Genomic DNA, 25,899 nt, shown 5'->3' with positions numbered 1-25,899 from the left:
ATGTAAGGCATTTGTCTTGCATTCAGCCAAGCCTGGGTCTGATCCCTGGCACCACATCTGGTCCTCTAAGCACTGTAAGGATTGAACCCTGAGCATTCACTTCACCCCACAAAAATAATTCTCTCATCACAACTCAATGTCCAGCTTTTGAATTTGTCTTAATAGCATGGAGTTATTGTTCTCTAATGCATTTTGTGCAGATACACAGTAGGAATGATTAAAGGTGTGACTCCTGTGTGACTTACAGTGGTGGAAGAATTGGCAGAAAGGATGGGAAGAAAGTATTAAGGAAAAAAACATACATTTTGAAACCAAATAAAAAGTCAGTGTACAAGCACATGTATGCAATAGCACACAATATACTTTATTGTACTAGTGTCACCATGCCTCTCTGCTGGATTTTTATGAATAAAAATTCAAATGCTTTTTATGCACATTTCACCCAGCTACCATAAATCACGTGGCATAGGAAATACTTCTATAACAACTGTTAAAGAATGCTAAATAAGTAAACATATTCTCCAGTTTATTTCATAATAAGATAGGCTTTCACTTTGATGGCTGCATTGTGTGCATAAAGTGGTGTGATGAATTCTCAAACTTGCTGGTAAATCTTTCAATCTGAGCTCAGAACTCAAGACAAATTCTCACAGATCAGAGTTAAAAACATAGTAACAAGTATACCACATTTTAAGTAACAGGCACCTTCTGATTGTTTTTGGACCACATCTGGCAGCGCTCAGGGCTTATTCCTGGCAGGACTCAAGAGACCATATGGGGTAACAAGGACTGAACCTAGATTGGGTGTGTAAGGGAAGTGATTAACCCTTGTACTATCTCTCCAGTTCCTGACTTATTCTTATCTATTGATCAGTTACATGTCTTTCAGTTAACTATTGCCCTAAGAAGAAATTAAAAAACCAAATTATTTAAAACTTATCTGACATCTACTATCTATGATGGCGAACGCTTGTAAATGATATAAAGAGTAGAACTTAGAATACAGATTCAGGAATAAAGTTTTCATTACTCCACTAACTATCCTGGGTTGCATGTGCCAAATTGACTTGGAAGGGAAGAGTGAAAGAGCTAAAGACATGACTGAAAAGGGTGTAGTGAGTAATGCAAGATCTTACAAATACTTTATATTTGTACTAAAATTTTTTGAGCACGGATTAATTGTAGACTGAAAAAGTCAGGAAGAACAATGTAAAGGTTAAAAGTGATTAATGGGATCAAGATATAGCACAGCAAGTAGGACTGTTGCCTTGAATGCATTAAACCTCAGTTGAATCCGTGGCCCCCATTGAGTCCCGCGGGCCCCCCCACCCATGACAATTCTAAAGTGTTGGCACCAACCACCTTGCTGTGAAAGAAACTTGATTTTCAAGAAGTTAAACTTACTTCAGGTATCCACTAAATTCACTTTTAAACATTCCCTAAGCATCATTTAAAATCCAGTCTTTATTTGTAGGAAGAAAATACCGATAGTAACAAATTTTAAAATATTTTAATTTTCTTAAAGTTTCCATGACATTACATTTACTTTTACATTTAAACATTTCACCTATTTATAGGTCTTAAATTGTTAGACAGAAGCAGTAAAATAATTATGTGCTTTGATAGCATAATTATAAAGAATAGGAAAGACATTATGCAGAATACTCATACAAATGTGTAGGAGGATTAAATTGTTTCCTATTAAAGGAATCCTTGTGGATTAACGATGTTTTCTTCCAGGCAGATATTCATATCTACCTGCATAATTCACCTCTTTAACATTGCTACTTAAGATGACCCCATGTGTTTATCTGGGGTCAAAGTGACCAGTGCAAACCTTGAGAAGAAAAGCTGCTGTCTCCTGCCTTGTGGCTATAATCTAAAGTATATGACCAAACCTTCCTTTCATGAATGTTTTGAACGATGTGATCTGTTTGCGGCTTTTGTTTTCCACAACTCAGCAAAAAATTAACCTTCAGTTGAAGTTGGCCTCAATAGAGCAATTTCCCTAAAAAATTTCAGTTTAGGAAGTGAAGAAAAGCAAGGACACTGGACTATCTAATTGTTATGAGTATTAAATAAAGCAACAAATTAATACTATCATTGATGTGGGAATCCAGAGACCTGGATTCAAGATTCAGCCATGCGGAGTCTTGGACAGGTAAGTCTCTTGACATAATTTTTTAAAAAAAATTTATTCTTTTATTGAATCACCATGTGGAAAGTTACAAAGCTTTCAGGTTTAAGTCTCAGTTATACAATGCTCGAACACCCATCCCTTCATCAGTGCATATTCCACCACCAAGAATCACAGTATACCTTCCCCCCAACCCCCCACCTCCCCAGCCCCCCACCCCGCCTGTGTAACTGATAAATTTCACTTTACTTTCACTTTACTTTGATTACATTCAATATTTCAACAAAAAACTCACTATTATTCTTTGGAGTTTCCCCACTAGAATCAGACCTGCTGAAAAGGAAGCATTTGATAATTTGTTTTCCATTGCTGAGAATGAGAGATATGAGGTCAAGCGGCTGCACTAGCGGCCACACAGTTTTGGATTTCTGTATTTTAGGAACTAAGTCCAGAGAAATATCTGCCAGAAATTGCATCATTGCAAGCTTGTACCTCTCAGCTACTTTATATTCCACATATGAGTGCAATCTTTCTATGACTTGACATAATTCTTTCATCTCTCAAACAAGCTTAGATTTAGATTTCTCTAAATCTTTCTCAGCTCTAACATACTAGGGGAAACTGTAAAATGCTCATGAAACTGGCAGTTACTGGTGTGACTGATGAGAGATGTACAAGTTTATATCTTATCTTCCAAAGTGTTCTGACTTCCTGTGTCCTATTTAAGAGTAAAGAAGTTTTCTTATGACACTTTTTTCTAAATATCCAACAAGACAGGTTAAGGAAGTTATTCTCAGAAAAGTTACAACCAAGATTTCTTCTCTTCTTCTCTTATACTCTGAGTCTATCTTCATTAAGAAATTTTTCTATATACTAATTATACAGCATTTACTATGTCATATATGGTAAATACTATATTCTGTCATGTAAGAATTACAAGCTTGTTTCTATCTCCGCTATGATAACCTGTAAATGTGTCTTTCCTATCTACTTTGTTTACCTCAACTCAAAACCACAATAATCTTTTAAATTCTGGAATATAGAAAGATAACAGGTGAACTAGGATCACCCAAATAATGACACTACAGAAAATATAAAGTACTATAATATCAATGTACTTAGTACTACAAATACTACTCTAGGTTAAGTAAGGATATTTGATTCTGGACTAAGTGCAAAAAGCAATTAATCTTAGTAAGCAAAATGACCTCAACAATGTATTTCATTAGTGTCCATTATATGTCTGTTTAGACTAAGGAAACAGAGGAACCCTAATCTAACTCATCTTATTTCCTTGTTTTTGGGCCATACCTGGCAGTGCTCAGGATTTACCCTTGGCTCTTCACTAACCCTGGCAGGGCTTGGGGACTATAGGGGTTGCTGGGGATTGAACCTAGATCAGCCATGTACAAGGCAAGTTGCACTACTGCTCTGGTCCCTCTAACTCATCTTTAATCTCTTGTATGCAGAAGAGTATGAATGCTAATATATGTATAATGTATGTACTCCTGTACTGAAATATACAATGAACAAACGAGCAAAAGTATAGTAAGTAATTAAGCAAATACCAACATTACACAGACTTTCAGAGTTTTTTTGGTAAACCTTTAAATTAAGACAAAACACTGTTACTTTCCTGGAATATCAAATCAGGTATCAACAAAACAATAAAACAAGGCACAATGTCTGATAAGGCAAAATTCAAAGATTAATTAATATAACAGCACATTCTGCTTTTTATGTATGCCTGGAATACGGAACCAGTGATACAGATTTTTTAAAACTGCATTTACCAGTACTATATGTACATTTGATACTATAAGTTTAACTATTGAATCAAAGTTTAACTAGAGTTACAATTATTAGTATTAACTATGCATAGGTATTCCTAATTCAAAAATTTCAAATTAAAAAAATTAAGAAATCAGGTAATAAAAAGTAATTTAACCAAAGTAAAAGCACATTTTCAGTATTTTTTTTGATATCTAAATTCTCAAGTTTTATAAGTCCCAAAGTTAAAATACTGGCTATTTAGAATATTCCTCCCACTTTTGTACAAGAATACAAAGTGGTCTTGGACATGAAACACATATCAGAAATAGGCACAGAATTTGTGTCAATAACAATTTGTAATTGCTATAAAGTGATTGAGTGTCAATATACTCTCTCAATAACATTATGTCAATCATTTGACACAGTGCAAGGATTCCATAAAGTATCAAAGTAGCCAGTTAAATGAATTTATTACCAGCAATAACAATGTCAATCATCAGTTTCTTACCCTAACTAGAATTTAGAATAAAACATCCTATTTAACTTATTCCCAGACAATTTCTGATGAACAGAGGTCAAGGCTTTCTGGCACAATGGTATATAAGCAACCTTCACTAAACTTTACTACTTACTAGATTGAATACTGTCTCTTATGAGAATCCGAGACTGATCAATGTTAGGTAAAAGTCTAGTAGCACCCAACTTAGTATTACCCTGTGTTTGTTAGTGAACTGTTATTTTCTACATCAATTCTTAGCAAGTATTAGTGGAGCTAGAAAAATACCAGAAACTTACACACAAAAAAAAATTAAAACAAAAATATGAAAAACTATGCTAGGACTTAGAGCAATATCTGTTATGATGCTATTAATGTAAAGCTGCTAAAGAACTTGCCATTCCTTAGTGGAAATACAATAGTTTAAAAAAGAAAAGGGAAAAAAATGCCTTTCGCTGATTTCAGGAACTCTTATCCTTACGGGCTTTGCCCTTCTCTAACAGCACACATAATCGGGGCTCCCTCTCCAGAAGCCCTCCATCCACCCACAGATGTTCTGGAGGAGGAGTTCCTCAAAATCCCCAACTTTTCCCCTTGTCAAATGCAAATAAATAAATGGCTATGAAATGAGGCTGTCACAAAGAACTTAACACGGCACCCCAAACTTTGGGTCTTAAGAGGAGTATCTTAAGGCACACAAATGCTGAGCACAACTGATGACACTGCTATCTTAAAAAAAAATTTGAGTATGGAGGCTGGAGAATAGTACACAGGTTAAGGTGTTTACCTTGCATACAGCTGATACTGGTTCAATTCCTGGCACTGCTTATGATCCCTTAAGTACCACCAGAAGTGAACCATGAGCACACAACAAGAAATAGCCCCTGAGCACTGCCGGATAAAGTCTTAAAACTCAAAAATAAACGAGTATGATTATAATGAAAGTAGAAAATTATTACATGCATCAAATTACTATTAAACTATCTCAAAAGTAACAAAATGTATTTCACATAACATTGTGCCTAATAATGTTGCTTACAAAGAGTCAGACATAATATTTAGAGTAACTTTTAGGTGAAAAGCTACCATTAAAATGCTTTAACAAATCAAACTATTTGCTTAGTGTTGTCTCATTTTTACAGTGAAAAGGTAAACATTAACCACAGATTCTAGGTTAATGAGGTATTGGCCCTTCATTATGGAAGGATCTCATCAATGTCCCCATAGGGGAAACTGAATAAATTCTGGTGGTAGCAAGTGGGCCAGTGAACTTTAAAACAACTATAAACTTAAAGGGCTTTCTAGGCTCAGGGACATCCCTGAGGGTCGGGTGACTTCACAATTTTGCCCTGTTGTTTTAAATATTTCTTTCATTTAATACATCAGCAGCCCATGTTCCTTTTGTTTAAAATTGTTATTATAATGATTTGTATTCTACAGTATTACACTGAACCAATGTGGGCTGCTTCTGACTTTTTACATTAACACAAAAATTTCTCAAGCTTGAGGCACAATTTATAATGGAAGTCTTTACCTTTAAATTTGGTGACAAAGTTTTAAGTATGAATTTTAGAAGAGACTTATCCAGGACACATTGAAATCATGTATTTCCCTTCTAAACTTATAGTTACCCTCAGGTCTACCTCCCCACACATACAACTCTGACTACCATACTTAGACCAGCCAATCCCTGGCACCACAGAAGCAAAATATTGCATTAGCTAGTCTTCCTATTGCCTAATCCACTAGAACTGTCTCACCATCTCTGGTTGGTGACACTGAGAACTGAATTCTAGTAATAAAAATTAGCCAAAATGTCAATTTAACCATCTCAAATGTCATCTCTCAAGAATTCCATTATAAACACATAACACTTTTGGTCAAGTAGTTTTATCCACAAAAGTTTTATCATTAGGAATTGTCCAAGTAGAACAATATTAAACTAAATGTAGTTCCAATACAAATATGTAACTTAGCAATTAAAAAGATAAGACTATCACTTTAAACACAAAATAGGGGATAGAGATAGTACAGGGGGATTAGGTACTTGCCCTCCGCGCTGCTGATTCCTATCTTGAATTTCCTGTACTAAATAAGGTCCCCTGACACTGCCAGGGGTTAGGGGTTATCCCTGGGCAGAGCCAGGTATAGTCCCTGTGCAACACTAGGTGTGGACACAGCCCATGGGACCTCTGCCCCCCCCCACCCCCCATCAGCTACATGATTCTGAAACGATTCAGTTCCCTACCATTTGGCTAATTTCTACAATCACTAATTAAAAAAGAGGGTGGGGGGAGAAACTAGAAAGTTCTCAGAAATAGCAGCTCTTATAAAAAGATTAGATCAAAGATTTTAAAAAAGGTAACACTAAGAGCTAAAATGTAGTTCAAAGACAGCTGTATACTGACTTCAGTTTTAAATGTATATACAGAGAACTGTTATCAATTTGTTTAAAGACATTTAGTTTTACACTAAGGTATATATCTTCATTGTATTAACAAAAGCTAAAAGCTGTTTCTAGTTGGAACCATTTACATATGTAAAAGATCAGTCATATACCTTTTTTCTGAGTTAGGCTAAGTATATTTACACACCTACCACCTCACTTATTTCATGAAGACTAATAACTTCTAGAAAATTATCCAAATTGTAACTTAGGTCAGGCTAATAATGAATTAGGAATTAAACTGTGAAATCTAGGTCAGCAAAATCTGTTCTCATAAATTTATGTCAATGAATACATTCCTTATCTTTCCATGAAAAATATTTTCCCAATCTTAACCAAAAACATCACTTACTTTAGAAATTATATTGGCTTAGCATTTAAGACCCGACCCAAGTTATCTAACAAAACTCTCCTAATTTTACAGTGTACAGCTTGCTGGGACTCAAATGAAAAAGACTTTCTATTACTTCCATTTTATGATATATTCATCTATCTAATATTTTGCAAGGCAACAAAACATACTAGGTTACTCATATATACACAGAAATATTCTTCATCTAAAGGAAAGAGGAATCTCACTCTATTATAAAAAGTGAAGGTATTTACATCATAGCAGCGTTCCACGACTGCAGTCATGAAACTCTCATGTTTCATGAACATTTAAAACACAAACTATCCTACAGTATATTTTCTACTAAAATAAAAAAATACATATACAAAAAACCCTAACACACATACAAATGATTACAACAATCTGTTTTAAAGAAATGCTGTTTCTAGTCTAAACCGAGGAAGAAGGGAGAACATCTGAGGTTCCAATGCCTTTTGGAACTGTACTTACTGTGTAAGTAAAATTTACCAACAAATCATCATTAAACACTAATTACAGAATGACAAATATATACCTACTTAAGAGTTACACTATTATTTCACTTTTAGTGCAGAGCCAATTAATAAAAGTTGGTCACATCTAATAGCAACGAAAAAATACAGCAGAAAAATGGTTAACAAAATGAGAATATATTTAACATCTAAAAACATTTTATCAGGGCCAGAGATAGTAAGATACCCACCCTGCATGTTGCTGACTTGGGTTCAATCTCTGGCATTGCATATTGTTGTGTCCTTCCCATGCCTCCACTCTTCCTCCCCTCCCCTTTCAGGGATGACTCCTGAACAGAGCCAGGAACAGCACCTGAGTACTGTCAGGAGGGGCCAATAACACACCCACCCTAATATAATTTTTATCAATAAACTTTCTAGTATGTATTCTATGGTGTTAAACTAATTTTGGAAATTGTACAGACACTAATCACTGTTTCCAACTTAACTTGTAATGTTTTTCTAGTTTTGCATTTAAATATAGGTTACAGTCCAGTACACACAGCTAAGAGAGTCACATTCTATTGTCAAAAATTTAAAAATAATTTCCCAAAGATACAAAGAGGTTTTTCTAACTTACAATATTTCCTGTCAAAAGAAATATGAGATGTTTCTATCAAAAAGTGACTACTACATCTTCTGCTAAAAGACATGTTCAAGACTGGGGTCTCAAGTACAGATTTCTTATTTCATCCGTAGCAACCCCCCACCCCCAAATTAAGATTGTTGTGAGCTCAGATTTCACATACAGTTGTTACTCAGTTCTGTTAACACATTAGTGTTCTGCATAGATTCTGGAATAAATTCTAAACCCTTGCTAGGATGAAAGCATAGTGATAGTCTGCTGGATTCAGTGAGGACAACAACAATCATACAGATAAAAGGAGAATGGAAGTTTTAAAAACACAAAAAAATTATGGGTAATAAGGAAGGGCTAATCTGCTACAATGTTCAACTTAAACCTAAACCCAAAGACAATAATTTTGCTTTGATAATGTTTTGATTATTTCTTCATCTCATCTATGTTATTATCACTCATTGGTTTGTTATAGCATTGCCCTTCAAAACATTCCATTCTGCTGCCTCATTTCATGCAAAACTGGAAGGGAAATAAGAAACTATCCAATTTCAAATGGACTAAAGAGTGAATTATATTCATAAAATCCAAACATAAAACTGAACTAATGCCTGCTGAATGGACAGAAAAAATATAAAATATTTTATACCATCTCTAATATTTTTCACAAACATTCAAATGAATACAAGGTTTCTAGGGAATGTCAAAGTCTATTTTCTAACCTCCTAGTGTTTACGTGCCCCGCCTCACCCACCCACCCACCGAGTTTCATACAATCTTGCACTCTTTTCAACCAAGAAGAACTTTCTGCATTCTGTGTGCTGCAACACTAGCTTCATCCTCTGAATCAGATTCGCTCTGGGATGTAGAGCTGTGAGAGGCAGAACTGCAGGGGGAAGAACACTCTGGAGAACACAAGTAGTGCATTAGTGGGAGCCGATACTTCCCACAGAAGTCCACAAACTTAATCTGTCTGACACAGCAGTCAAAGTACACTCCTGGAAGAAAGGAAAAACACTCATTAAAAAGCAGACAGTTTCTTTGTCAGCCCTTTCTCCAGCTGACTGAAGAAATGCCATAGTCTTGGCTCTTAGAAATACTAAGAAGGACAAGTAGTTGCTTCTATGGATGTTTATAGAAATATTAGAAGGTACTAAAGATGGTGGTTCAGTTGGGAATGGTAGGTCAGCTGGGAAGTGAAAGCAAGGAGACTTTATTTTAAAGGACATTAAAGGACACTGCTTACTTGGCTTGTTTCTAATTACTTGGTGATAATTAAGGGTAGCCAAAATGCCCTTCCCTCTACCTCCAAAAGTCACTTTACAGTACTATAATTTTTTTCAATTGAAAAAAATTATTTTTTTTGTTTTGAGGTCACACCTGGTGGTGCCTGGGGTTACTCTTGGCTATGCACTCAGGAATCACTCCTGGTGGGCCTGGGAGACCACCTGGGATGCTGGGGATTGAACACCAGCTCAGCTGCATGCAAAGTCAGAACCCTACCCATGGTACTTTCTCTCCAGCCCCCAATTAAAAACTTATCTTAAAAAGGACCTTAAAGAATCATTTGCTGTACAAAAAAAAAAAAAAAAAGGGAGACAACTTCTGGTAACCCATGTTCTCATGTACACTGAAAAGACAAAATGAAAAGAAACAAGCAAAAACAAACAAGCAATTATCCATTTCCAGAGGCTCCAAATCTACAGGTTTCAAAAGCTATTTCACTAATGATCTTAAGTGAGTTTCATGGAACTATGAATTATTAGGTAGGATAAAACCAGTATTCAGCACTTTTTAATTCCTCCTGAATGATGGTCCTTTGGCTAAGCAGAAACACAGCTAGAGCTGAGAGGTCACAGTGACTCAGCAACTTTATAAGTTGCTCCTTATAAAGATGCTGCACATATCCATGAAGGCTGTCATAAAATTGAAATATCTAGTTTTCAGGATTCTATCCCTATCTGGAGGGGAACCTCAAATCCTACAACCTATCCTAAGTATCTGGTGGTACTCTACGGGTATCACACAAAGGATGGGGGGGGGGGAAGATGTAACCCAAACCCAAGAAAAATAAAAATGTGATTTCTTATCTTTCCCCCCAATAGTTCCCCATCAATTTTTTTACTCTAAAGTGAATAAAACCCTTATAATTTAAAAAGGGAAATTTGAGCTGGGGAGGCAGTTCAAAGGATTAAAATGTATGATTTGCATGCAGGAAGCCAGATAGATTTCTGGCACTGCCTGGTTCCAGGAGCAACACTGGATGTGGTCCCCAAGCCAAATAAAGCAAAAGGGAAATGGATACGATGGTGGAGGAAAGGTAACACTGTTGGTGCGACTGGTGTTGTAATACTGAATGTCTGTAATAAATGCATTACAATTTGTAAACCACAGTGCTTTAAACTAATAAGACCTTTTTATTACTAACATAAACAATCCATCATTATATTACAGAAACCTCTAAGAAAGCTATTTGTGGGCCAGGGATATTGTGCACATAGAAACCTAGGTTCAAGACTGGAGTGATAGCACAGTGGGTAGGGCGTTTGCCTTGCACGCAGCCGACCCGGGTTTGATTCTCAGCATCTCATATGGTCCCTTGAGCACCGCCAGGGGTAGTTCCTGAGTGCAGAGCCAGGAGTAACCCATGTGCATCGCCAGGTGTAACCCAAAAAGCAAAAAAAAAAAAAAAAAAAAAAAAAAAAGAAACCTAGGTTCATCCCTGCATCTCCCCGCCCAATAAACCACCAGCAGAAGCACTGCCACCACAACTCAGTGTATCTCCCCTCAAAAAAAAGGAACCATTTAAAAGAAAAAGGTGGAATATTTCTATAGAAGTACAGATTCACTAAAGAATATAGGGCTGGTATAATGATGCCCTGACCAGTGCTCAGGAAAGGAGAACCAACTCAGGAAAGGAGAATCACGAAAAAAAAGCACCGGCAATTCCAACCTGAACACCACCATGCATTTCTAAAGGTGACCAAACTGGGGCAAAGTATTATCTTTTAATTCCCTAAAAATAAACAGTATCTTTGTTTTTCCCCTTCAACAGTCTGAAGAATGCACATCATTTCCCCTTGTTGAACTTAAAGAGTTGTCTCAAGACACAATGGAACATTCAGAGAGACGGTCACATGGCTCCCACGGCCTATGTGACATTTCTTCAACATTTATGTTTTCCCTACAATAATGAAAACCTTTTTGTACTCCTATTACATCAAGTTTCTAAAAAGTAGCCTTTTTGAAAGAAGTTAAAATAAAATGGCCTATTACCAACTCACCCACACACCATGGCATTTTAGGTCTTTCATGATCTGCTTCAATATATCTTCTACTTTCTCTCTTGTAATTTCCCTAACTGTATGTTTCCCAGCATTATTTCACCTAACATTATGCCTCTCTCTACGTTTCTTGGAACCAAGAGATAGTACCAAGAGAAGCCTATCCAGGTGTGATCCATGGTCTGCACAGCGATCAGGAGTTATTCAAAGTAGTACAGTCATAGACTGCACAGGTATCTTGAGTACCACCAGGGACCACACCTGAGCACTGAGCTGGAAGAGCCCCTGAGCACTGTCACGTGTGAACAAAAACTAATGAGTTAAAATTTGTTCCATCTTTTCCAGAGCTAGTTAAATGCACTCTGTCCCTCCTCTGATTTCCAACAGTACTTTGAATTCTTACTCTATTTTATCCTTATTAATTCTCTCTAAATGCTCTAAGCACAAGGAATTTTGAACCATAACTTTATAGTTACAAAAAATTCTAGTGTTCATTCTGAAATTGGGACACATCTGGCTCATTTTAACCATCTTGAATAATATCTATAAAGGCAGCTGATCCTCAGCTTGAAAACTGAGAGAGAGAAACAAGGAGTCAATGAACTTACTAGTAGGTAAAATTCCTTTCTAGTAGAGGATGAAAACATGAGGTACCTAAACAGAAACTTTGTTTGAAAAAAGACAGCTAATTAATACACAAATATTTCAATTAAAAAACAAATCAATAGGAAGCAAACTGAAATAAACTTACCTCCACATTTTGGGTTTGGGCAATTGCTGGCTAAACTCAAATATTTAAGAAGGTTCCCAGGAAGATCATAAGGAGTGTAGGAAATATTTCTAATTTTAATGGTCCGTGCAGCTAATTCTAGGAGAGTTGGAGGGTCATAGGTTAAATCTCTAACAAAACGAACAACCAAAGGATTTCCTCGCAAACTCAATTCTTCCAAATGAATAAGGTTGAGGATCTCTCGAGGCAGGTATGTCAGTAAATTATTGTGAAGACTGAGAGAACGAAGGGAATGCAACCTAGAATGAATGAATGCAATATAAAAGTCAGTAATAGTAAAGATAACTGTCAAGAAAGTTATATGAAAAACTATTTCCGAATAAGAATGAGCAATTAAGATTAAGGCCAGCAACACCAAAAAAAAAAAAAAAAGTGCTAAACCTGCTAAACCTAGATGTATCTGAGAACTCTGAGCAATTAAGAGTTCTCTGGTGTATGATCTGACAAAAATCTTGTTCAATTTTTTGACATGCTTTATCTTTCAGATACCTAAAAAGGAAAGCTTGTGACTACAATAGAAATCAAGACCCTGCAAATTTCTCATCATAGGAATGCTTAATATCAACTATGAAATAATCACATCTCATAAATCCTGGGGGAAACGTGTTAAATCAAGACTTTTTATTTTTCAGATTTTGTTCAGCGACTGTTCTTGGCTCTGTGCTCAGGAGTGACCCCTATGGTGCTCAAGAAACCATTTGTGGTACCAAGGACTCGAATGAGGGTGTCACTACAGCTGCATTCGAGGCAAGTGCCGTATCTCCTATCTCTCCAACCCCAAACTATTTTTGATTAAGAAAAAAGGCTAAACAAATATTTTTGAGGAATAAACCAGAATATTTAAAAGTAATGCTAAAAACAAGCAAGCCAGGACTCTGGGAGATAGCTGAGGCATATGCAAAGTCCAGAGTTCAATCTCTGGCACACACGATTTCCTGTCTGCCCCCAGTAGCCTAAGGGTACAGGCTCTAAGGGTACCATCTGGCCCCACCGGTCAAGTACTGCAGGGATGATTCCAGAGCCCCTGAGTATTACCTGGAAGATGCTTCCCTTCCTAAGTAACCAAATCACAGCAAACCTCAGAATTGCAATTTTCATGTGTCATTTACTTTGAGAATACCTATTTCTTGTCCTACATAAAAACATGTATTTAGGTGAGAAAATAATAAGAGCAGATGTCTCTATGTTCAAATTGTAGAACACTACTCACTGTGAAAGCTGAGGTGGCACACTTTGGATTTTGTTGTCACATAATACCAAGTAATTTAATGAAGGTAGGTTTGCCAGTTCTGGTGGGATTTCTTTGATGAAGTTTCCTCCGAGATATAAACATTCTAAGCTGCAAAAATAAAGCCAAAAAAGCAAACATTCAGATAGGATATCCATGTATCTATTACACCAAATACATATCAACCATTAATTCAGCTAATGTGTAACTTAAAATTTGCTGTATGCTAAACAGTTTCTAAGAAATTATGCACTTTCCCTTAATCACCCCAACTCAGTGCCAGAAATCAAACTGAGAGCCTTCAATTCTGAAAGGCAAGTAAATATACCACCACTGAGCTACATCCCTGGACTCAAATCATGCAATTTTTAGGAAGCCTATAATTACAGGTAAGCCAACAAGACATGACAACATTAACAAATATTATAAACCTAAAAACAAGGCCAAAAATGTGACTGAAATGTAGGCAGGATAATCCATAAATGAGTTTTAAGTTTTAAAGTACAGAAATAATACAAAAACACATGGGTTTGGATTTCTGATGAAAGAGGAAATGCTTTCCCCAAAAAGTTAAGACTTCATTTTGATTTGGAATTTAACTTGGCTTGTTGGGAGCCATGGAGTTGAAGGAGAGGGTTTTTAATGAGATAACTCATGTTTTACCAAGAACAAAGAATATGAGGAATCCAGAAATAAGACAGAAAAAAAGGCCAGATTATAAGAATGAAAATTCTGTGCTAGTAAATTGCTGGGTAAATTGGAGGTAAAACTCCAATTTACTCCAAAAACAAAAACAAAAGATTTTTGTGGGGACGAAAGCATTAGTTCTTTATATATTTACAAGTATCATTAACATGTATGCTAAATTTATATACACATACATATGCTTTATATATAAATACTGGACACATGGATCTTTTCTGTTCCTTATTACTTTTGCCTCCTGATGAAATCTAGTCAGTAATCTCTATCATTCCTTTAACCCCCTTAAAAGAAGAAAAAGGACTGGGGGTGGAGCAATAGTGCAGAGAGTAGGGCATTTGCCTCGCATGTGGCTGACCCGGGTTCAATCCCTAGTATCCCATTCGGTCCCCCAAGCACCACCAGGAGTAATTCCTGAGTGCAGAGGCAGGAATAACCCCTGAGCATCGCTGGGTGTGACCCAAAAAAAGCAAAAAAAAAAAAAAAAGAAGAAGAAGAAGAAGAAAAAGGACTGAGACAGGGAAAAGTAGCTTGCTGGCAGAATATGCCTGACATGTATGAAGCCCTGACTTTGATTCCAGGAACTGCAAAAACAAAAGAATACAAAAGACCAGAACTACCATAATAAAACCAAAACAAACTTTCAGGTAAGAATTTTCCACAATACGGGGGTGGAGCGATAGCACAGCGGGTAGGGCATTTGCCTTGCACGCGGCCGACCCGGGTTCGATTCCCAGCATCCCATATGGTCCCCTGAGCACCGCCAGGAGTAATTCCTGAGTGCACGAGCCAGGAGTGACCCTGCAGGGTCACACCCAGAAGTGCACAGGGGTCACTTCTGGTTTTTTTTGGGGGGTGGGGAGTTCTTGTACCACACCCACCAATGCTCAGGCCTTACTTTTGGCTCTGTGCTCAGGGACTGTAGGGGTTGCTGGGGATTGAACCCAGGACCCAGGTGAGCAGCATACAAGGCCAAGTGCTCTACCAGCTATACCACCGTCGAGGCCCCTCCTTTTTTTTAAAGTACCACACTGTTCTCAGTGGTGCCAGAGATCAAATCCTGGGCCTCACACGTCAGGAAGGACTCTCCTGCTGAGTCATAGTCCAGCCCATAATTAGCCTTCAAGAGTACTCCTTGCCAAACTTCAACAGTATTGCCCTGCCAAAACCACCTACTTGTAATTATTTTACTACAACATGATATGAAAAATGCTACTGTTCTGCTCATTTAACTGGCAGTTATTCTAATTATTCATCTGTCTTTAGTCTTTTGTACATCTTTAGATAACTGCTTGATCTTAATTTTGACACATTTTCCTTACTGGTTTTGTGACTTTCTCTTAGTAATTGTGGGAAGCTTTGCTATTATACAGTCTGTTTAACCTTACTGCTCTATAGCCCAAAGCATTACGTATCTTCATTCACATTTTATATATATATATGTGTGTAAAAAGAAATGTGTAGGAATGAGCATTAATAGCCTGTTACTATTATAATTTAAAAAGTCTCATTATTTTGCCTTCTTGCTTTAATATTTTTGGACTATAACTAGTTTTCCTTCTTTCCTTAATAGCTCTATTAATTTTTGCTCTTTCCCTTCAAGCATATAAGCTGCAAATAAAATCAAGTTCAAACTTCTTGAAGTTTCTTAACTGACATCAAGTATTATCTTGCTTCTCTTCCCTTTTTTAAGGGGGGGGTGGGAGATCATATGCGGTTGGTGCTGGAGGCTATTTCTAGCTCAGTGTTTGGGGAACCATAAGGGAGGTGACCAGCATTGAAATCAGTCTTCCAGCATGCAAAGCTGGATCTTCCTGGCCATCTCTGTGCTTTTAACCCCTTCTGCCTTGAACTCTTTTTCTTCCTAATCATCTATACTGCCTATAAGTTTTATTTTGCTTGGGTTTATTTCATTTAATCCCAGCTGTACCACTAACTAATGTAAGTACTTGGGCAAGTTATTTACATCTTGTTTTGCTCTGGTTTTCCCTTCTTGAAAATAGAGCAATATGGGATGACATAATAATAATGGGATTATTATTTGTATTTCTCCAAAATTATAACAAATTATAACAAATATGAACTAGATGCCTAACTAGCATTTTAGAAAATACAGTGTAAGTAAACCCAAGCTCTTGCCCTCAAGAAGCTTATCAGGATATTCTGACTATAAGTGCAACTGATAATAAACTTGCTAATAATTCAACGTTGTTTTCTATTACCATGATGTATATGGCTCATCCCTTCAATTCTTATATTGTTCTTATCAAGACTTTTTATTGGGGGGAAGGGGTATTTTGAAGCCACACCCTGAGATACCTGGAGGTCCATGTAGTGCCTGGAGCTAAATAGGGCCTTATAAGCATGCAAAGCAAGCTTGTATTCCATTGAGCTGGCCCTCCAGAGTTGTTAATCTTCAGGCCCTTCGATGCTTTAATTTTTTTTATTTACTCATGGCTTGACTGGTTTCTTTCATTCACTCAAATTTTCTCTTCAACACTAGGAAGATACTGTTCCATTATCTTATTACAGTATTATCATCATAGTTACTTTGTAGATAATCGGTTTTTTCCTTCTTAATTGATCATTATTCTGGTTTTATAATGACCTATCAAAATCTCATTAACTGTGGGAAATACTCAGCTCTATTACTTCAACCATAGGTCTTTCCTATATTCTCTTCTCTCTCCATAGTTCCTAATAGCTAGGTAAACTTATTCAATTCTCCATACCTTAACTCTCTAAGAAAGTGTGGCAGTAAGCTCTTTAAAAGTTTGCAGATTCATTTAAGATTCACTTATCAGCTTACTTCATTCTCCCATTAAGCTCTGTGAGTTCATAATTTTATTTTACATGCCTACAGGTGTAGCCGAATGGTAGAAAAAAACGACATGTGTGAGGCCCTGGGTTCAATCCCTGGCACAAGAAAATAAAATAACTGTTTTACATTTTCCTATGAATTCTAATTAAAGTCTCCATAAATGCCAATGTGCAAACAACCTATTCTTATTTCATTAATGAAAATTTCTTTCTCCATTTTTCAAATTTACATACTTGAGTCCCTTACTGGGGCCAGAGTGATAAGTACAGCAGGTAGGACGTTTGCCTTGCACGAGGCAGACCCCGGTTCAATCCCCTGTATCCCATACGGTTCCCCCAGCACCGCCAGGAGGAATTCCTGACTGCAGAGCCAGGAGTAACCCCTGAGTATCCCTGGATGTGACCCAAAAAGAAAAAAAAAGTCCCTCACTTCTAAGTACTTTATTGTATGTATTTTCCCGGGAATAATTTCTTCCATATGTTTAATTTCTTATCTATTTCATAATCCTTGTAATTCCTTGATATATGATGATTTAAAATATCAACTTAACTTTGAAATTTTGTCATTAAAAAATAAATAGGGCTAGCACAATGATAGTGCCCTTGCCTTGCATGTGTGAGGCCTGGGTTGGATTCCTGGCAATGCCAACCTCTCCTGTGCCAAATGAAAAATAGATGCCATGGAGACAGTTCTAAGGGCTAGACCTGAATTTGATCTTATAAAATAGTTTTCCTATAATGGTGAAAAGTTTTTCAGGATTGTTATTTGCCTATACTTAGTAAAAGTAATCAACTTCAGTTTTTCGGTAAGGAGAAAATTATAGTTTAATTTGAAGAAAATTCAGCATTTAAAGGTTCTTGTGCATGTCAACACACCTCTGTTAATATTAACAAAACAAATTCATTCTATCAGTGTTTGATAAACCCAAGTCTCAGGAAAATCATTCGAAACATTTATACAATTCCTTTCCTTTTCGTTCAGCATTACAGATCAACCTTAGATGTGTTCTTTGAAAAATATCGCATCTCTACAATACTTAAGGATCCTGAAGCCTCTCTATGGAGACAGTAAACAAGAAAATACACTGGGCCCCTAAGCACTATCAATTTTAACACAAGCACAAATCAAAATGTTTTCTTTGCCCACCTAAAAAAAAATGACATTAAACACAACAATAATATACATTAATCCTCTATCACAGTTGATTGAAGAGAACTGGAATTAAAGTGAAACAAATTTATATGCGAAGAGACAGAAAACAATTGTTGATAAAGTTTTCTTGAGTTAACATCCCCATACCGAGTCATTTTCAAACAGTATTACTCACCACAGGCTATTTAAGTGTTCAAAATTAGAGGCACAATTTATGAAGCCCTCGTTTAATCCCTGGCAGCTCTGAGGGTACTCTTCTTACCTACCTACAAGTAAGAAGCCTGGCACTGCAGCCAAGTCTGTGACATCGCCCATACCTCAAAGCAACAGCAAGATAAAAACATAAATGGGAGAATCATCTCTAGCAACCTGCCCCACACTAAGACAATTAAAAAGTAATGGGGAAGTGGCGGTAGGATGGAACTACAGGAAAAAACTCACAGTCTGACTCTAAACATATCAGCTCATCAGTCACCTCTGTTGTAAGACATCAACCTATTGCACATTAGCTTCAAATACTCCAGGACATTCATTTTTAGCTTTTGTTTTCTCACAATCCTTTTACTTTCAATTTCTAAAACCACATCAAGCAGTCAGAGGCAGGGACTAGAGTGATAGCACAGCGGGTAGGGCGTTTGCCTTGCACGCGGCCGACCCAGGTTCAAATCCCAGCATCCCATATGGTCCCCTGAGCACCGCCAGGAGTAATTACCGAGTGCAGAGCCAGGAGTAACCCCTGTGCATCGCTGGGTGTGACCCAAAAAGAAAAAAAAAAAGCAGTCAGAGGCATCACCAATAGAAGAGGAGGGCTTCATCAGAGAAGAAAAGATTGTGGGGACAGGCTCCAACAAAACTCATTTGTATTCAGACACCTGACATCAATGCTGGATATCAATGTTGTAGTGTTCATTTTTTTCTTTATTTTCATTTTGGGGTTACCTGGTGGTGCTCAGGGATCACTCCTCTGACAGTGGTCAGGGGACCAAACTTAGATCAGCCACATACAAGGCAGTGCTATTGCTGTGGCTCACACTTTTCATTTTCTTAGTCTATTGCTCAATTGGGTTGTACATTACTAAATAATTCCCCAGTTAATATTGTCTGAGCTAACAGAGAAATACAGGTAAAAGTTCAGAAGAATAGGTAAAAATTATACCTACTTTGTAAGCCAATAAACAGTATGTCTCATATACCTAATAGAAATCATACCTACTTATTTAACATTATGAAAAACACAAGTCCATCTGCGTACCTGTGCGTTATTACAACCAAGTATTAAAGTATAATTTTATTTTTTGAGGGAAAGAACATACATCCACTATCTCATGGTTCACAAGATCAGGCTAATTAAATTCAAGTTAATAAAATTAGTTCATAAAAATTAAGACCCAGTAATCCCACTTCTTGGTATCTACTCCCAAACACTGAAACAGTTATTCAGAGATAAAAGTACGTCTATGCTCACTCTAGCAGTAAATACAATAGCCAGGACTAGAAACAACCTAAATGTTCCAACAACCAATAAATGGATCAAGAAGTTATGGTATATACATATGCATGGAATACTTCGCAGTTATAAGAAAAGATGAAATCGTGCCATTTGCTAGGAACTGGAAGGTACCATGTTGAGTGAAGTCAGTGAGGAAGGATAAGTAGCACATGATCTCACTATCTGTGGTAGCAACTAGATAAGGGAACAGAAGGTACCAAATGATGGCAAACCATTCGGTGCTGGATTATAGTATGAAGAATGCCAAGAAAGTGGGAAGTGGAACAGCGGGATGATGTGGCAAACTGGAGGTAACATAAGGGAATTGACTGAAGGTCTTGAACACTTTTAAAGACTTTAAAAAAAAAAAAAAGGTGGGAGTAGGGGCTGGAGGGTGACCCTGGAATACTGGTAGAGTGATGCTGACAATGGTGGTAGTTTGGAGGTAGCAAACTATAAGCCAGAAACTATTATTATTGGTCATTTTTGCATTTTATTGTTTTCTGGGTCACACCCAGATGAACTCAGGGATTTTACTACTGGCTCTGAGCTCAAGGTGGCAGGGTTTGAGGAGTCTGTATGTGAGGGACTGTACCCGGGTCAGTCATGTGCAAGGCGAGCCCCTTAACTCTGTACTAACTCTCCAGCCCTCTGAAACTATTAAAGGTATTACAAACCACAGTGCCTAAGTGAAAAAAAAAATTTTAAATAAGATTTCAACATTTATTCATCTGTTATATTTCAAACTGATCTTCCAGATGCCGTATTAATATTTTGTTTCATTTTTCCCAGAGGCCAACCATACCACACTGAGAAGTACTTGGCAGCCCAGGGTAGACTGCTCAGGAAGTGACATAGGGTTTTGCACATTATACATTTGCTCTATCATTTGAACTATCTCTCTGGCTCCCCAGAAACCGTTTGCATTTAATTTTTATTTACTTATTTGGTTTTTGGACCAGAACTGGCTATGCTCAGGGGTTACTCCCGTCTCTACTCTAGGAAATTACTCCTGGCAGTGCTTGTGAGAGACCATATGGAATGCCTGGATCAAACATCCTGGGTTTTGTGGTCTGTATTTGGGGTTTGCTCCTAGTGATACTAAGGGGACTGTGTGATACGGAGGATCAAACCTGAGACTCCTTATAGGCAAAGCATGTGCTCTAGCTGTGTGAGATGTTATTCATGATTTCTTGTTTTGTTTTGAGGGGCTACACCCAGCTGTTATAAGGATTTATAACTCCTGGCTCAGTAATCAGGGATAACGCCAGGTAATGCCTGAGGGAATCCCCAAATCAAGTGTTCTTAACCTTTTTATGACCTTGTTTCTATCATGGACTCCCAGTCCTGTTTTAGCCCCAAACTGTGGCTCCCCACTTACTCAATTTTCACCTGTGGGCCCCCTACGGCCCCAAGTGAGAAACGCTGACTTAAATGAGTAGTGATCTTCTACATTTTTGATGCTTGAATGTATTATTTTAATAGTACCTAGAGGTGCTCCGGGACTATCAGCTCTGTGCTTAGGGATTACTCCTAGAAGTACTCTGGGGGACAGGAGACAGATCTCAACCCACCCACTCCAGGTTACTTCTTACTCTTCCTCCTAAAAACTAAATTCAAATGTTACTTGTTCAAATAACAAGATTATGTCAGGACTCTGCTATTTCAAGGCACAGAGGTCTTCACAGAACTTAGAGCAATTGTAATTAAATAACGAGATTTTTATGAAGTGTTGACTATGCCTCCCTTGCTATTCTAGCTCCATGAGGGCAAGATAAATGTTCACTAATTGTATCCCCACCATTTAAAGACAATAAGGAACACAGCAGGTGCTCAATAAATAACTGTTAGTGAATAAAGGGACATCTTGTGAAAATGCTACATCTACAAATTTAGAAGGCTGTTTGCAGAACACAGTAAATGGCTTCTCTAAGGCTAGGACTCTACACTTAATTCTCAGGTTTCTTTAAATATTATTTCAGAAAGTTCAATAAAGGTTGTAACAATATTTTACAGAGTTAAGATACACCCTGATATACCTTCCCTCCCTCCACTATTTTTTAAAGTTATTTATTTTATTGAATCACCATGTAGAAAGTTACAAAGTTATGTACAAAGTTATGTGGAAAGTTACAAAGCTTATGTCTCAGTTATACAATGCTCAAACACCCATCCCCTCACCAGTGCCCATATTCCACCACCAAAAGCCCCAGTATACTTCCCACCCCCCCACCCCTGCCTGCGTAACTGATAAATTTCACGTCGTTTTCTGTTTACCTTGATTACATTCCATATTTCAACACAAAACTCACTATTGCTGTTGGAGTTTTCCCCCAAAAGAGACAGCCCTACTGCCAAGGAAGCATTTGATAATTAGTTTTCCATTGCTGAGAGTGAAGAGATATGAAATCTTTTTTTTTCTCTCTCTCTCATTCTCCTGCAGACCACCTTTTGGGAATTTCTACTATTCAGATTCTCTGCTTCCTCTTTCCATGAAATTCAACATACAATTACTGAATAATCAAGTAGGTAGGTGAGGCGAGGACCTGCAAGGAAGAAATTATAACCAAAACCGTGGACGCAATGACGAGATGGAACGCAGGGAAAAGCACAGTTTAGGCAATAATTAACTGTCTTCCAAAAAGTACCAAAAAAAGAACATAAAACGATTCTGGAGATAGGTTTTGAAGGATGAGGAGTTGGTCAGATGGAGGCACCATTTAGGGCAGAGGAGCACCGGAACAGAGGGGTGCATCCACTGCTTAGGGAGGAGGGGGAAAAGGGAGCAGACAGCAGGGCTCAAATCAGAGAACCCCCACAAGTCATGCCTAAAGATAGAAAAAAAAAAAACAACAACTTGGGACCACAGGCCTGGAAACTCACCGAATCTAAGCCCGGGCGTGATCATTTCAGATCTACATAGCTCGAGAATTTAGCAAGTTATCGTTACAATGCAAGCGCTCATTTCGGATCAGCAGCTCCCCTCCCCCTCCCGGGGCCCTAAAGACAGAAAAACGCTGCCTTGAATATGGATCCTCCACGTAGGCCATGTAACACCCCGAAGGCGGTCGCACACCTCGACCTTTTCTCCAGATCTGGAGACGGCGGCGCGGCGCTCAACGTCCGGGGGCCCAAAACGAGACTCGAGGGACCGGCGACCACCCGCGGGCCGGAGCGCCCGGCCCCCGCCCGCGCCGCCCCCTCTCACCTCCTCAAGTTTTCGATCTCGGCCGGGATGGTCTGCAACTGGTTGCCGCCCAGGCTGAGGGTCTGCAGGGCGCGCAGCTCCAACAGCGAGGCGGGCACCTCTTGGAAGCAGTTGCCGCTGAGGTTGAGCACCTGGAGGCTGCGGCAGAGCGGGGACTGCGCCAGGCCCTTGGGCAGCGCGCCGGGCCCGCCGAGACGGTTGTTCTTGGCCAGCAGCGTGCGCAGGCCGCTCAGCGCCAGCAGCTCAGGCCCCAGAGACGTCAGCGCGTTGCCGCTCACGTCCAGGAGCTGCAGATGCGGGAAGCCGCTGCCCAGCGCCCGCGGCAGCGACACCAGACGGCTGTGCGGCAACAGCAGCCGCAGCAGCGCCTCCCGCCCGCCGCGCCGCTCCTCGCCCCGCGACTCCAGCTCGGACTCCAGCGTCTCCGGGGACACGCTGAGGCGGGACAAATTCAGCTCGGCCTCGCCGACCGGCGCCAGCGGCGGCCCGACGTCCTCCATCCTGGCCTCCGCAGGCCGCTGGGCCCGAGGAGCGCCGCGGCCGACCAGGCCCCGAGCTGAGCCGCGCCCCGGAAGCTGAACTGCTCGCACGGTCGGAAGCGGGCCGGACGCTAGTCTCGCGCGACGCGGCCGGACGGGCCCACGTGGCGGGGGCGGGGGCGGGGGGCGCGCCGGCCGGTGCCCTTTGAACCCGGCCTGGGGGAGGGCGGCTGTGCGCGGCTTCCGCCGAAGTCGCTGCCCCGCTGCCTCCTGGGGGCTCACGACCTGAACTTTGCTGTGGGCCGGGGGCGGTTCCCGCGTCACGGGGCCTCCCCTTTGGCTCCAGCGGGGGGAGTGGGGCCCCTGGCCTGCGGGATTCCGTGGGAACAGATGTTTGTTCCCGGACTGCAGACCCCAGGGACCTGAAGGAGAGGGCTGGGGCATTCATCAGACCGCGTTCCGAGAGAGAGGGCAGCTGAATCCCCTCACTGGACCTCAACATCGCCTTGGACTGGGGGTTTGATTTCTGTTTCTCCGTCCATTAGGCAGGGATGCTCCTCGCCCTGCTTCCCCGCGCGTGCTGCGGACAGTCCGCCCTTTGGGCTATAGAAGCACATCTGTGTTTTCCCGGGGAGAAGTTGGCTTAGGAGCCCCTGAAGGTGGCTCGTCCGTCTGGGCTATCCCCGGTGAATTGATGAGTTTAAGGACTCGGTGCTGAGGTTTCCCCACAGGTTGAAACAACTTGGGAAAACCCGGACCCAGATTTTTTTTAATGAAATCTTTTCATTCTTAGCAGATTTTCCTCCCCTTGCCCCAAACCCAGACTTTTCTGTTTTTTTTTTTTTTTATCATCGTGAAAAGTCAAAAGTAAGAAAACAAATTGAACAGTTTTTGCGAAGTTTGTACCTTAAAATGTCGAGCGACTGTGTGTGTATAATCAGTATCAACGTGCAAATTGCTTTCTTCTTAAGAAAGAGAGTGACTTTTTTGTTAGTCATATATGCGAGATTTTATGCCTCTTATTACTACCAAGGCTTAAATTCTCCTTGAGTAATGGTTGTGGAGGGATACACCTTATCACTATAAACCAGAAATAGAATGTTAAAAAAAAAAAAGTAATGGGGCGTCCTGCGCTTGAAAGAAGAGGTCCTTTAAAGTTGCTGAGAATTGCAGGGGTTAGGGAATGATCCTCCCCTCCAATAAAATAGTTAACATTATAAATCGCTGACGTAAAAAGGGGATGAAAATAACTATATAGCAGGCAGTTTTCAAGAAAAATTAGGAGTACTCAGAGAAGGCTGCAGAGATAGTAGAGGCGTTAAGATAATACTTGGAGAAACGTACAGGTGTTAAGGGAGTACTTAGTAGGGTCTTAAGATAGAGAAGGCTAGAGAGATAGTACAGATGTTAAGGCCTTGCATGTAACCACCACCTCCAGTTAGATCTCTGAAACTATCAGAAGTAACACCTGAGTCCCTTCAATAGAGGCCCACAAATCCAATTAAATAGAGTAGTTGAGAATCTCATTTATTATGATAATAAAGCCTCTCTCATCTCAACTACCACTTATGCATCTCTCTTTAACTAGATGCATTTAAATTCAGAAACATCTAACACTATCTCGAGGTTTGTAAAGATCCAGTTTAGCCTAACGAGGTCTGAAAATACTCCTAAAGATTAGGCTATGTCCACACAGTAATGGGATCCATTCTGTGACTAAACAGAAGTATATGCCAGAGAGACACCTGTCCAGGAGAGTATGGATGGGGAAGGAGGCAATATAAAGCTTTATCTAAGGAAAATAGTTTTGTTTTTTGGGTTTCTTTCTTTCTTTCTTTTTTTTTTTGCTTTTTGGCGATGCACAGGGGTTACTCCTGGTTCTGTGTTCAGGAATTACTCCTGGTGATGCTCAGGGGACCATATGGGATGCTGGGAATCGAACCTGGGTCACAAAGTGGAAGACAAACACCTTACCCGCTGTGCTATCGCTCCAGCCCCCAGGAAAATAGATTTTAAAGGAAATGGGAAAGTACATGACAGATTTGTCTGCTGATCAGAACGTCACTATTTTGAAGCATTCTTAACATCAAATTGACAATATTTCAGGATAAGTCTCCTGACTAGAATATTATTGAAAAGCAGTCAGTATACCTCTATGTGGATCTAGTGTCCAATTAACTGAACGAAATAAAGAATCCTTGCATGAATCAGAACAGCTTGGAGCCAGTGTATAAATAAGGTTAAAATACAGTCTTTGGCTTTTTGTCAGATATAAATTCCACCTCTGAAAATCAGATTCCTCTTACTTCATCCTGACTTTGTTACTTTATTTAATATTGATTTCATTGTCTAACTTTAAAGAATATTATCTGTTTTATAACATCATTATAGGGTTTAAATCTAAAGTGCTAAGCACTTAGTACAGTATACTTTAT

The 25,899-nt window shown here is 39.2% G+C and overlaps 1 protein-coding gene across 1 annotated transcript; it reads right to left on the bottom strand.

Moving 5' to 3' along the window:
* Positions 1 to 1,444: 1,444 nt before the first annotated feature.
* On the bottom strand, positions 1,445 to 25,264 carry LRRC58 (leucine rich repeat containing 58). Its single transcript, XM_004606694.2, has 4 exons — positions 22,986 to 25,264; positions 13,596 to 13,724; positions 12,347 to 12,624; positions 1,445 to 9,309 (listed from the first exon to the last, which is right to left on the bottom strand). Exons 1-4 carry the CDS (start codon positions 23,906 to 23,908, stop codon positions 9,101 to 9,103), a joined length of 1,539 nt encoding a protein of 512 aa, XP_004606751.2. The 5' UTR covers positions 23,909 to 25,264; the 3' UTR covers positions 1,445 to 9,100.
* Between the last annotated feature and the right edge of the window lie 635 nt (positions 25,265 to 25,899).

Source organism: Sorex araneus, chromosome 2, assembly GCF_027595985.1.
Source record: "Sorex araneus isolate mSorAra2 chromosome 2, mSorAra2.pri, whole genome shotgun sequence".
NCBI lineage: Eukaryota > Metazoa > Chordata > Mammalia > Eulipotyphla > Soricidae > Sorex > Sorex araneus.
This window is presented reverse-complemented; position numbering and strand designations above follow the sequence as displayed.

Excerpts from the sequence above, each read along its gene's own strand:
- LRRC58 (XM_004606694.2), bottom strand. The coding sequence starts at position 23,908 with ATGCCCCAGCCCTCTCCTTCAGGTCCCTGGGGTCTGCAGTCCGGGAAC. Across the intron at positions 12,625-13,595 it reads GTGCCACCTCAGCTTTCACA|GTTGCATTCCCTTCGTTCTC; the intron begins GTGAGTAGTGTT and ends CATTCATTCTAG. Across the intron at positions 9,310-12,346 it reads CCCAAACCCAAAATGTGGAG|GAGTGTACTTTGACTGCTGT; the intron begins GTAAGTTTATTT and ends CCTTTCTTCCAG.